General features: G+C 38.8%; 2 protein-coding genes and 1 pseudogene across 3 annotated transcripts in view; 2 read left to right on the top strand and 1 right to left on the bottom strand.

Moving 5' to 3' along the window:
* Positions 1-33: 33 nt before the first annotated feature.
* The window catches only part of LOC144639190 (uncharacterized), a 41,623-nt gene continuing 29,098 nt past the window's right edge, over positions 34-12,558 (bottom strand). The window contains exons 3-4 of the mRNA XM_078498464.1: positions 2,926-2,999; positions 34-1,875 (exon numbers count right to left, since the gene is read on the bottom strand). Coding sequence (XP_078354590.1) covers positions 896-1,875; positions 2,926-2,983 — 1,038 coding nt within the window. The 5' untranslated portion in view covers positions 2,984-2,999 and the 3' untranslated portion in view covers positions 34-895. The remainder of the gene's footprint in view (positions 1,876-2,925; positions 3,000-12,558) is intronic.
* Positions 4,975-5,924, top strand: LOC144638952 (uncharacterized; annotated as a pseudogene).
* The window catches only part of LOC144639185 (uncharacterized), a 9,331-nt gene continuing 4,461 nt past the window's right edge, over positions 7,689-12,558 (top strand). Inside the window, exons 1-2 of one of the 2 annotated variants that reach the window (XM_078498458.1) lie at positions 7,689-8,021; positions 10,081-11,591. In XM_078498458.1, coding sequence (XP_078354584.1) covers positions 7,841-8,021; positions 10,081-11,009 — 1,110 coding nt within the window. In that variant the 5' untranslated portion in view covers positions 7,689-7,840 and the 3' untranslated portion in view covers positions 11,010-11,591. Of the gene's footprint in view, positions 8,022-10,080; positions 11,592-12,558 lie in introns of those variants that run through there. The other variant, XM_078498457.1, reaches the window with a different exon arrangement.

The following is a 12,558-nucleotide window of genomic DNA, read 5'->3' on the forward strand; positions in this document are numbered from 1 at the left end:
GCAGGTCAAGCAAAATTTCCCTTCATGAATTTATTCATGCTGTTGGTATCCCCCGCGACCTTAAGGGAGACGAAATCAGGCGTGGTGGCTGAAGCCTTCTTTGACCCTTAAAAGGCACTACTTTTAATGCATGACCGGTCTAGACCAACGACACAGAACGATGGCTTTTTTTTTTTGCTTTTTTCATATACAGCCCTTAACGAGAGCTTGACAGCGAAATAAGAACTCCGTCCTGAACATTCTAAGTGAGACAAAAATCTCAATTTACATCCCTTAAGGTCTCCGCACACGTGGGGACATGTTGCAGGGACACGTCACATCGACAGGTAGCAGTGACAAAATCATGTGTTGTTCACACTGAGGGGACGTGGGGCGAAGACATGTAGCAGCAACAAAATCACCATGTGTACACACGTAAGAAAATGTAGCGGGGACATGTTCCAGGGACATGTCGCAGCGACACGTCCCCTCGTGTGTGCTGATTATTTTTGGTACTTGCAACACGAACTTTGAAGCTGTTTTGTCCCTGCGACATGTTGCACGGAATTCAACTCTTAAACTTCGTGCAACATGTCGCAGGGACAAACTTTTGCAGCAATTTGTGTTGCACGTGATAAAAATTATCGCTGCGACATGTCCCTGGGATATGTCTCCGCTACAGTTATTTGTGTGTGTACACATTTTGATTTTGTTGCTGCTACATGCCCCCGCTTCAGTCCCTGCTACATCTCCCTTCAGTGTGAACAACACATGTTATCGCTGCTACACGTTGCTGCGACATGTCCCTGCGTCTTGTCCCCACGTGTGCGTACACCTTTAGTGAAACAGCAAGCATCCCCGAATTTTTCGTTTAGAAGTTCCTTCCATCTTCCGGGGTCGTCAGCTGTCATATGATCTATACTTGTGCCTTAATTAACGCTCTTTCTCTGTCGCGTTCAAAATGTGAGTAAGGCACAATAGGATGGCGTGTTGAATTCATACAGTAAGTAGTCGTTTTGAAGAAATACTCCGTCGCTGGAGTGTTTTTTAATTTTTCAAACAAGGTGCGGTTTCGGTAAGCAATGGGTGCCCTGTTTTGAATTTCTTCGACAAAGGCATGTACTTGAGCATCATAATTTCCCTGCACCCTGGGGTAGGCACGATGTTGTCCATTGTACGCTGTAATAGGTACAAATAAAAGCGCTTGTCCTCGGAATTTCAGCTCTACCGAGCATGTCACATGTAACTGGGAACTCCACCAGCTTTCCTTGTCGTATTTAGTGGGATAAGGTAAAATATGGTCGATGGCTTTATGGTGAAAAGCATTTAAGATAGCATCAATCCACATTACAGGAACGACCATTGATGTTTCCTTAATGCCGCATAGCATTCGCCGTCTTTCAAGAATGAATCTGACGTTTTGACGTTTATTAGGATATTCTGTAACACCAACTGCTGGTTCGTTATCCAAAAGCCATCGTTCAAAGGCTCTAAACGGAGTCAGCATTTTCATTTCTTGAGGAGTAAATGAGTTAAATCCAAGATCTACATCATCATCTAAGAAGATGTAATAATGGTAGCTACGCATTCTCTCCCTTGCAACAAAGTAAAGAATATTCCTTCCTGAGGTCCAAGTGCTTTCTCTAACAAATATATAGGAGATGTGTGATCGCTTTTTTTCCTGGCATTCTTTTCTGTAGCTTAGTACTATGACATCGCAGTTGCAAGTCTTGTTGTCTCCAATCCCTCTGGAAGAAGACAACTTTGCAGGGAGACATTGTTCGGTTTGAGTGAGATAAATGAATGGTTTTGAAGATGACTGCTCTGTCGTTTTTATTGTAGTATTCGTTTCGGCTTGACTGCAGTTAACTTGATTTTGTACAACTCTTGGAGTAACTATTATAACAGTGAAAACAGGAAAGTTAATTTAATCGCGATTGTCTAAACACTGAACAAATTTTAGCTTCACTGTCTTCACAACAAACACTTTGCATATAAAATGGCGCCCAAATTTGATTAACAATACTTTGTACATCCTTAGCCTCGTGTGGATATCATAGACAAGGGCTTTTTTTACGTGAATGTGAGGCTTAGGATGTATAATAAATGTTATTCAAATGCAGACGCCATTAATGCAATGTCTATACAACCGGACACAGTGTGATATTTTATTTTATCAGTCTTACCTAATATTGCGTGCCATGCCAATATAGCTTTTATAAATACATTCCTAAAGTATGCACATGCGAAATCTTCATGTTTGCATTAAAAGAACAGCGAAACCCTAGATAGTGTATATGCAGCACAAACGGGCACGTAAACCCTATAAGAAACCATCGGGTGGAAATTATCGGGCACCTTGTTCCCCAGACTAATGCTATGACCTATAACCATTAAGGCTTAAAGGCGCTTAACCGTAATATTACCGATATTTTGAAGACAATTAAATACTGACAAACCTCTGTTAAACCGTTTGCTTTACAAAAAATAACGATCTATACTTAGCTATGCTTAGCAGCTTTGTTTAAAAAATAACTTAATGTAAATCCTTGAAGAAAAGCCTTCTTCCGAAAGGAACGAATCGAAGTATTACGTTTTCAAAGCGTGTAGTGTTACCCGGGGTATCTAATCGAACGTTCGGCCAATCGAACCGCCAGTCGCTCAATGGGTTCGAAAATCAAACATAATTGAACTCACAATAAAATTTGGTCAATCGAATACAATTGATTACCGAGCTTTCGGGCGTCAAGAGATACATTTCAAACAAAATCGAATTGCGTTCGATGTTGATCGATAGGTTCGATAATCGATCTCACAGCAAATTAGATGTTCGATTTTGTTCGATTACCGAACCCAATCGAGCGATTGGTGTTCGACTGAGTTCGATTTTGTTCCATTAGACTGATACTCCGGGAGTGTTACTAGCAAATTCTCAGTAAGTCTTACCTTCTCTGAAATTTGTTTCTGTTGTTTCAAGCCCGGCTCTGTAAGTCGTGTACAACATCAATATCAGGGCAAGACTAAAAATCAAAAGAAAAATAAAATTCCCTCTTGTGCCACAAATCATTCGCAGACTAACTCCTGTTGAAGAAATCATTTGGTGGTTGTTTGGCTTTTGAGGTTGCATCAGCCAATGCGTTTGGACCACAACAATTTTAAAAGGCCCAGTTAAGGATGAGCCTATAGCGAGTTTAAGCCAATAGTAACTGTTGTATGCAATATAAGAGAAGCAAAGTCAGTATTTTTACAGGCAATTAGTGTGTTCTTGTGGTATAATATTACAGGGTCACGGAATAAATAACAATCTGACATCCCTAATATCTGATCTTACTACAAAATTTCTTATTCGAGTAAGACCCAATTTGAAAAACGAACGAAAACACGCAAAATTTAGTATTTATTTATTTCAGTATTTAGTCAGGACTCTGTTTAAACCAGCTTGTTTAAAGCTAAACCAGATGCTCCTGTATAAATAAACAAAAAATAAATAAAGGGTAGACTGTAATTAAAATCACATCCCTCGCATTATAAAACTACTTCGCAACTGGAAGAAAATTAAACATCCGCGTGTATTATCTGTCAAAACATTTTTTCTGAAACCAAATTGATTGCAAGGCTGTTACAACGGCAGGAGGGCAAGATTTATTGGCCAATATTTCAACTAGCAGAGCTAGTCTTCTTCAGGGCCAGTACTATAATATATATTATAGTATAATATATAATATATTATAGTACTGGCCCTGAAGAAGACTAGCTCTGCTAGTTGAAATATTGGCCAATAAATCTTGCCCTCCTGCCGTTGTACCAGCCTTGCAATCAATTTGGTTTTATAAGCACTTAGAGTGACGTCTGGTACGAGCATTTCTTGAACAAGAGATCCGGCAGCAGAGAAGCCAAGCAGTTTTTTCTTCGTTGCGTGGTCCCCTGCATCCAAACTGTTTTTGTATTTTTTCTGAATCAGGAGGTTACTTTCAAATTGAAGAAAATCTCAAAATAATAGTTAAACAACGTAGAAAAACAGCAATGGAGAAATTAACAGCCAAAAATAAACAAGTATGCTTCTGACTGACCAAGATTAAGACAGATTTCAAATGACAAACTTGAAAAAAATTGCCATTTTTTTTAAAATGCGTTGTCTGTAACGTAGCTCATTTAAAATACGAGTGACGTGATTTCAAATGCGATTAAACTGCGTGATACAAGTAACGTATTTTGCGTGTTTTTGGTGACCTTTTATGGTCAAAGGCGTTGTATTCGAATAACAAATAATGTGATATATTAGGGTGCGTTTCTTTGGGAAAAATCCAAATCCGGATTCTTGATCCAAAAACGGATTTTGCGTTTCTTTACCTATATCCGAAAATGGATTAATCTTGGATCAATGATCTGAAGAATCCACACTTCGAGTGGATACATCAGATCATATCTGAATCCGGATTTTTAGGATTCATGATCCGTGCGTTTCTTTGGGAAAGGATTCGAAAAAAGTACCTTGGCCCAGCGGTCTTTGCTGTGAAAATACAGGTTCGCTCTTTGTAAACACCGGCCATACGGAAAGTTTTAGGCGGTTTTTTCGATCAAAATACAAATATATTTCACGATAAAAGGAAACGGTAGCTTCAGATAGGTATGTAGTATCATTTTAAACGGGATACAGGTTTTCTAGAACAGTCACTGTGTGCCTACGGAAGTTGTATCCTTTTGAAATTGTCACGACTGAAATTTGCACTGATCATTTCGCAATCATTCTTCGCTCTCAGATGCTTTCTCGCCACATTGTGCTTAACGCTAAAGAAGATCTACTTCGACGTGTGGTTTTTGTAAAAGATTTTGTATGCTTAAATTATTTTAGTTAGGATACATTCGACGAAAAATAAATTTGTGCTGATATTTTATGTTCTGTGCGAAATGTGTTTACGGGGTTGTCATGGCAAAAAATCCGTTTTCGGATTCTTCGTTTCTTTGGGAGCAAAGTATCCGTGTGATCTGAGATCAATGATCCAATTTTGGATTTTCCCAAAGAAACGCACCCTTAGTGGTAGCAGATTCCTTTTTACAACGTTAAAACCATTCATTTATCTCACTCTAACAGAACAATGCCTCCCTGTAAAGTTACCTTCTTCCAGGGGGATTGGAGACAATAAAACTTGCAACTGCGATGTTATAGTACTAAGCTACAAAACAAAATGCCAAGAAGAAAAGCCATCACACATCTCCTATATATTTTTCACAGAAAGCACTTGGACCTCAGGACGGAATATTCTTTACTTTGTTGCAAGGGAGAGAATGCGTAGCTACCATTATTACATCTTTTTAGATGATGATGTTGATCTCAGATTCAACTTATTTACTCTTCGAAAATTTAAGAATTTGACTCCATTTAGAGCCTTTGAGCGATGGCTTTTGGATAACGAGCCAGCAGTTGGTTTTGCTGACTGTACAACTTGCCGTCATAACGTCAACCTCATTTTTAAAGACGGCGAGTACTGTGTGACATTGTTGAAACATCAATGGTCGTTTCAGTAATGTGGTTTGATGCTATATTTAATGCTTTTCACCGTAAAGCCATCGACCACATTTTACCTTATCCTACTCAATACGACAAGGAGAGCTGGCAGACTTCACAGTTACATGTTATGTGTTCAGCAGAGCTGATCTTCCGTGGCCAAGCCCTGTTGTGTGTACCTATTACCGTGCGCAATGGACAACATCGTCCCTACCCGAGGGGCAAAGAAAACCTTTATGCACGAGTGCCTGTTATTGTCAAAGAAATTCAAAACAGGGCTTCTATAGTTTACCAGAATCGTACAATTTTTAATAAGTTTAAAAGCAATCTTATAAGAAAGTATTACCTAGAGAAAACGACTACTTACTGTACGGACACAACACGTCGTCATCCCATTGTGCCATACTCACATTTTGAACGCAAGAGACAAAGACGTTAGTATAGATTTTTTATATATAGCGAGGATTTTGGGCAATAAAGTTTGCAAATAGATTTCTACCTACCCTCTATATTCAGAAAGAAAAAGGAACGCGATGTGTTTAATGAAATAAAGTTTTTCCAGAAGATTTTATGGGCAGTAATTTTTCTTATTTGATGAAAAGTGATTTCGCTTTCGGAAAGTATCATGCGTAAAGTCCCACAGTGAAGAGCAAACAAAAATTGCCGGTATTTCAAGAAAAGTCGTAAGGTTTATGTGCCGTAAAAATTGATCTTTGATTTTCAGCGGATAAATAGTACCAGATTTAATGCTTTTTACTTGGACTGGCAACTAAGCCATTGTGTTAAACAACCAAAAAATTTTATTGATGCTTAGCTTAACTGAAACTATTTGAAAAATATTATTTTAGAGTCATAGACCGCAGACTGATGTGAAGGACCTTTCGTTACACCTGTACTGTATGTTGCGACCACGTGGAGAGTCTTCTGAGAGAGTCGTTTAAATGAAATTTTCTGGGTAACCTTTCCCTAGCAAATGTGATTTAAAGTTTTCAATTTTTTCTTGAAACATTTCTTTACAAGTGTTTGTTCTGAGAAGTCTTAGAGCCTCTCCTTTGATGAAGCCTTTTAAAACTCTCTGTGGGAGATCATGAGACGAACTAAAATTTGTATATTGGAACGTCTCAGTAGGCTTTAAATGGGTACGCACATCAAGAACTTCAAAACTGCGCCTTTTCCGAATCTTTTGTCTGTATAGATTTTGGTATCCATGAACAAATGTTGGTGTTGGAAACTTCAACCGTAAATTTGATCGGGGGGTGGTGATTGTTTGCTTGTTCAATGAACTGCACATCTTCGGAGACCCAGGGGCAGTTAGTGGTGGCGGGGAAAAGTCTATACGGGCGAAAAAAAAAACGGCGAAGAAAAGTTGACATTTCCTCGCCGATTTTTTTTCGCCCGTATAGACTTTCCCCCGCCCCCACTAACTGCCCCTAGGTCTCCGAGGAGGTGAACTGCATTACTCTCTGGTTATGTCCAGAGTGAGAATATGTCGCTGTCTATAACGCGTTTCCAAACGAGCGGCTTTAATGCGCTTTGGCGGCTTAGGATTTCTGTTTCTACCTTACCCATAAAGATGATAGCAAAGGCCACTGCCATTTTTGTGCCCATGGCTGTACCGCGTGTTTTTAGATAGTTTTTTCCAGCAAACTGCAATGAGTTTTCTTGTAGAACGGTAAGCCTTAGGGCTTGTTTAGTAGTCGTGTAGGGTTGAGAGGTCCGTTCATGTAGAGTGTTTCGTATGATTTGCATACTGTGTTGATTCCCTCTGCTTGTGGTACATTTGTATAGAGTCTCGCCTAGTATTGCGTCCGCAACAGGTATAAGTAAATTAAAATAAGTAAATTGTGCCAAGTGAAATAAGCATAAGCACTAGCATACGAACATGATGTTCACTAGTTACAAGGCCCAAATGCTCAGACGTGGGAGAATCTGGAACGAGTGCTTTGATATGTTTCCATTTCAGTTTTCGCTTACACAAGAACGCAAAACCGGTGTTTTCAAATTATTCCATTTTGAATAGCATTTTCGAAAAATCGTTATTCGGATTATTGTGGACGGGTCCTAAAATGCATGCTACGAGTCACGAATTTTGCGTGTTTCGGTGACACGGCATCATATTGACCATATTCAGTCAAATGGTAAATTATGTACATCTTCAGATATTGAGGTAGCAGATTGCTATCTGTTCCGCTTATCGGTTCTTCTTGCGGTGTTACCACTATTTTATTGCCTGTACCAATAGTCAGCTTGTTTCTCTTTATCTTTGTAACAGCAATTTATCTAACACGCTATATATTTATCTTAAACGGGCTTTCATTCAATTTTAACATCGGTGTAGTCCAAACGCATTGACTAATGCAGCCTCGAATGCCAAACATCAATCAATTGATTTCTACAGTAGGAGCTCGTCTGCGATGGATTTGTTGCACGAAAAGGAATTGTCGTTTGCTGTTGATTTTTAGCATTGCCCTAATTTTGATGTTGTACTCGACTTACAGAACTGGGCTTGGAACAGAAGACACAAACTGCAGAGAAGGTAAGACGTTCTGAATATTTGTTAGTAACACTGACCAATACTAGATGCACAAGTACAATTGTTAATTATGGTAGACGCTTAAACACATGAATGCTCCCCCATAAAATTTTGACAAACTGAAGTAGCTAAGACGTGATTTTCTTTATTCTGAGCGGGTACAAAATGTACATGGAGTGACTTACTTTTCTACCTGAAAATAAACTGTAAGAGCGCAAGATTGCATTCGTTCAATGCACGAGAATGGTCTTTACAAAGTGAAAGTAAGAAACATAAAAGGGTAAATCTGCAGCAAAGGCTATTTTGCCCACAAGCCTTGAATGTCGCTGCCAATTTTGCTTTTTTTTGTCGCTGTCGTAATTTCACGGGAGCATCTTGTCGTTCGTCGTCATTTCAGCTCCTTCATGTCGCCGTTTCAGAGCCGTGTCGCCCGTCGGAATTTACCCTGACAGGGACACCACAGCAAAGTAAAGCCGTATTCAAAGTTATGAAGCAAACGGTTTAACAGCGGTATTTGATTGTCTACTAAAAAATTCTCTCTGTTTCGATAAAGCACCTTTAGGCCTGGTTAAATTAGGAAAATTTGTGGCGGAAAAATTGTTCCTTGTCGAGTTGCTGGTGGCTTAATTAGCGGAAAGCAAGGAAAATTTATTGCTGCCCGAGTTCAACCGAGTGGCTACACGAGGAAACACTGTTCCGAGAACAAAGTGTCACGCATGACCATTACTTAGTCAACATTGCTTCCGTGGTGGCTGAACTGGGCAACATATGTTACGGAAGCAAAATTTGTGTCCGTAACACGTGTTTCCCGCGTGGCTTAACTGGGAAACATTTGCATCCGCAACAATGTTTCTAGTTTAGCCAGTCTTTAATGGTAGTAGTTCAAAGCATTAGTCGGGGATTTAGGGTGCCGATCCTTTCCATTCGATCGTTGTGGCGTATCTAGGTTCCGCTCTTCTGTTAATGTGAAGATGCACGTTTCGCCTTTATATTCTTTACAAATTTATTGATAAAACCTATATTGACATGGCACGCAATATCATATACAGTAAAAACACACGAGTAAGAACGTAATTTTTTCTAGGTTACCCTAAACAGGTTCTTACATAAATGGTAGTTAACACAAATTTAGGCTATTCATGTTCTTAATAGGTTCTTATTTTCTGAGGAAAAATTTACATTGTTGAACTTTTAGTGATATTCAGTCTATTATATGTATAAAATATGCATACCAAACTAGTGTTTATGTAAAAATGAAGCACTTTTTATTCAGAACATGACATTGTATACATATACAACAAAGCCTTGCATGTCCATACAATGTGTAATTTTCCCAAAAGTAAACATTTTAATCAATTTTAGAAAATAAGAACCTGTTTTCAAATTTAAGGCTAAATAGGTTAAAATGGAGTCTAATCTGCAAATTTTACCCTAACAGGTTTTCAAATGTTACTTTCTTACTCGTGGATTTTTAATGTATACATAAATACTCGAATTACAGAGTACTACCCTGAAAAGGCTAATATCTCCGAGAACATAAATAGTGTAAAAAAAGGGTGAGGAAATCTATTTACATCTATTTAGGGACGGACCATTATTGTTTTGGAGGGGGGGGGGGGGGGATGAAAAATATTGAAAAAAATTGTTTGCAGGGCATGGAAAGACAAAATAAATTGTTTGCAAAGCGATATTTATAACAAAAAATAGTAAGAATTTCGGAAAAAAATGTTTGCAGAGGTGCATAAACTAAAAAAAAGTTTGCAGAGGAAAATTTTTCATCCCCCCCCCCCCCCTCCAAGAAAATAATGGTCCGTCCCTTACAGGAAAATTTTACATATATCATCATGTTTAAAAGGAGAATACTTCAGGAGCCTTTATAACCAATTAATCAAACTAGACTCAGATCTTACATTATGAGGTAAGGCCGGTTTTCCAGGTCCTGGATGCAAAGGCCATATAAATATATACTAAAGGTAGTAAAGCTGAACTTTGTTGTAACTTAGTGCTCAGTTGATATCAATTTAACAAATCTTCTTTTACTTTGTTTTCGCTGTTAAAATAGGTACTCAAAGAGGACAAAAAATTCAAGCCAGGGCAAATGAAACAAAACCATTCATTTATCTCACTCAAACCGAACAATGTCTCCCTGCAAAGTTGTCTTCTTGCAGAGGGATTGGAGACAACGAGACATGCAACTGCGATGTTATAGTACTAAGTTACAAAAAAGAATGTCAGGAAAAAAAGCGACCACACATCTCATATATATTTGTCCGAGAATGCACTTGGACCTCAGGAAGGAACATCCTTTACTTTTTTGCAAGGAAGAGAATGCCTGGCTACCGTTATTACATCTTCTTAGATGATGATGCAGAACTTGGATTCAACTCATTTACTCCTCCGGAAATGAAGACGCAAACACCACTTAGAGCCTTTGAAGACTGGCTTTTGAAGTACGAGCCGGCAGTTGGTGTTGCAGACTACCCAGGTTCCCGTCAAGGCGTCGCTTTTATTTATAAAAGGCAGCAAATTCTATGTGGCATGAATGCATATGAAAAATCAATGGTCGTTCCTGTAATGTGGTTTGATGCTGTCTTCAATGCTTTTCACCATAAAGCCATCGACCACATTTTACCTTATCCCACTCGATATGACATTCAAAGCTGGTGGAGTTCCCAGTTACATGTGATATGTTCGGTAGAGCTGAAATTCCGCGGACAAGCGCTTTCATTTGCACCTATAACCGTTTCCAATCCCCAACATCGTGACTACCCCAGGATGGAAGAAAGTTATGATACTGAAGTACATGCCTTTGTCGAGGAAATTCAAAACAGGGCACCCATTGCTTACCGAAACCGCACCTTGTTTGAAGAATTAAAAAACACTACAACGACAGAATACTACTTAAACACAACTACTTATTGTATGAACACTGCACCCCGTCCTATTGTGCCATACTCACATTTTGAACGCGAGAGACAGCAGGAAGCATAAGTATAGATCATTTTAAAAGGACTTTGCTTGTAACGCCTGAAAAACACATTCGGTTGCAATGAAGCTATGGTTTTGCAATTTAGATCCAAAGAAGTGCAATCATTAATTACAGTTTCATAGCGAGTGTTTGGCAAAACTTAATTAATTAAATCTAAACCATTCGTGACACAGTCCCTTTAAAGCTGAAGACGCAAGGTGGGGTGTAGGAAGGGAACTCCAATTTGAAAAGGACAGGGATGCTCGTCGTCTCGCTTAGGAGGATGTTCAGGACAGAATTCTAATTTTACCTTCAAGGTCTGACTTGTTTAGTGTTGCACACAAAGAAACAAAAAGCGCCGTCATTCTGTATAGGTGGTTTTCACTGTCACGCCGCGGACAAATTAGAATATTACAGGTTGTAGAAAACTACTATATAAACTACTTGTCCAAGTCTCAGGTCTGTACGTTATTCCGTACTCGAGTTATCCGTCAAAATGTTTACGCAAATTTAGAGAGCACAGTATGGAAACGCCATGTTGGAGTCCAACTGCATGGACTCCAACATGGCGGCCGAAAATTAATGAAAACATCTGGCATTAAATTCTGCTACAAAAAGCGGTCAAATCACCCTCATGAACAAGTAAACATTCACATAGACACTTCCCGCGAAACCTCAACTGTCCAGATTGTTAAAAATCGCAGGATGAGGCATTTTTTAAAGAAAACGTGACAGCCTCCTGGCGGCCATCTTTGATCTCATATGGCGTGAAACTTTAAAATTCAAAATGCTCTATCTTAAAGACGGCGAATGCTATCAAGCTAAAAACCTCCAACAAGATATATATTAAAGACATCTTATAGCCAGTGAAGGATAAAAACTCAGGGGTCGTGCGATTCTGGGTTTTAGAACTCTGATGACGTCACGCGAAAACCAAGAATTGAGCGGTCTAGAACGATAAGGCATCAAAATGGTCTCTTTCAGGGATCAAAGCCAGAAAGCCTCAGTCACGCCCAGATTGGTCCCTTTTGAAGGTTTTAGTTAAGAGGAAATCCGCCAGGACTTCGAGTAGTTATTGGACAAAATTATGTACCAAAACTATTTACACCTGATTGCAAGCTTTTGTGTTACTGCTTCAAATATCTTATCGAAAGAAATCTTTTCTAACAACACCACACATCGAAAACACATTTTGAAGTTCCGCTGAATTCCACTGAATCGCTTCAAAGATGTAAGCTTTTGCCCATAGCTTGTGAACTTTAAATATCATTTTGTCAGACTCGGATAAGAAATTGTTGTACCAGAATTATTTCCACCTTATTGCAAACTTTTTTGTTACTGCTTCAAATATCTTATCAAAAGAAATCTTTTCTAACAACATCACACATCGAAAACACATTTTGAAGTTCCGCTGAATTCCACTGAATCGCTTAAGACGAATTTACAAAATGGCTACACGTGAGATTTTTCCTATACCTTGTGAACTTTGAAATTCATTTTCTCAGACTCTAATAAGAAATTGTTGTTGGTGTTATCACGGATAATTACTTACATCTTTACCTTTTATTAAGG

Source organism: Oculina patagonica, chromosome 14, assembly GCF_052425735.1.
Source record: "Oculina patagonica isolate OP01 chromosome 14, crgOcupat, whole genome shotgun sequence".
In the NCBI taxonomy this organism is placed as follows: domain Eukaryota; kingdom Metazoa; phylum Cnidaria; class Anthozoa; order Scleractinia; family Oculinidae; genus Oculina; species Oculina patagonica.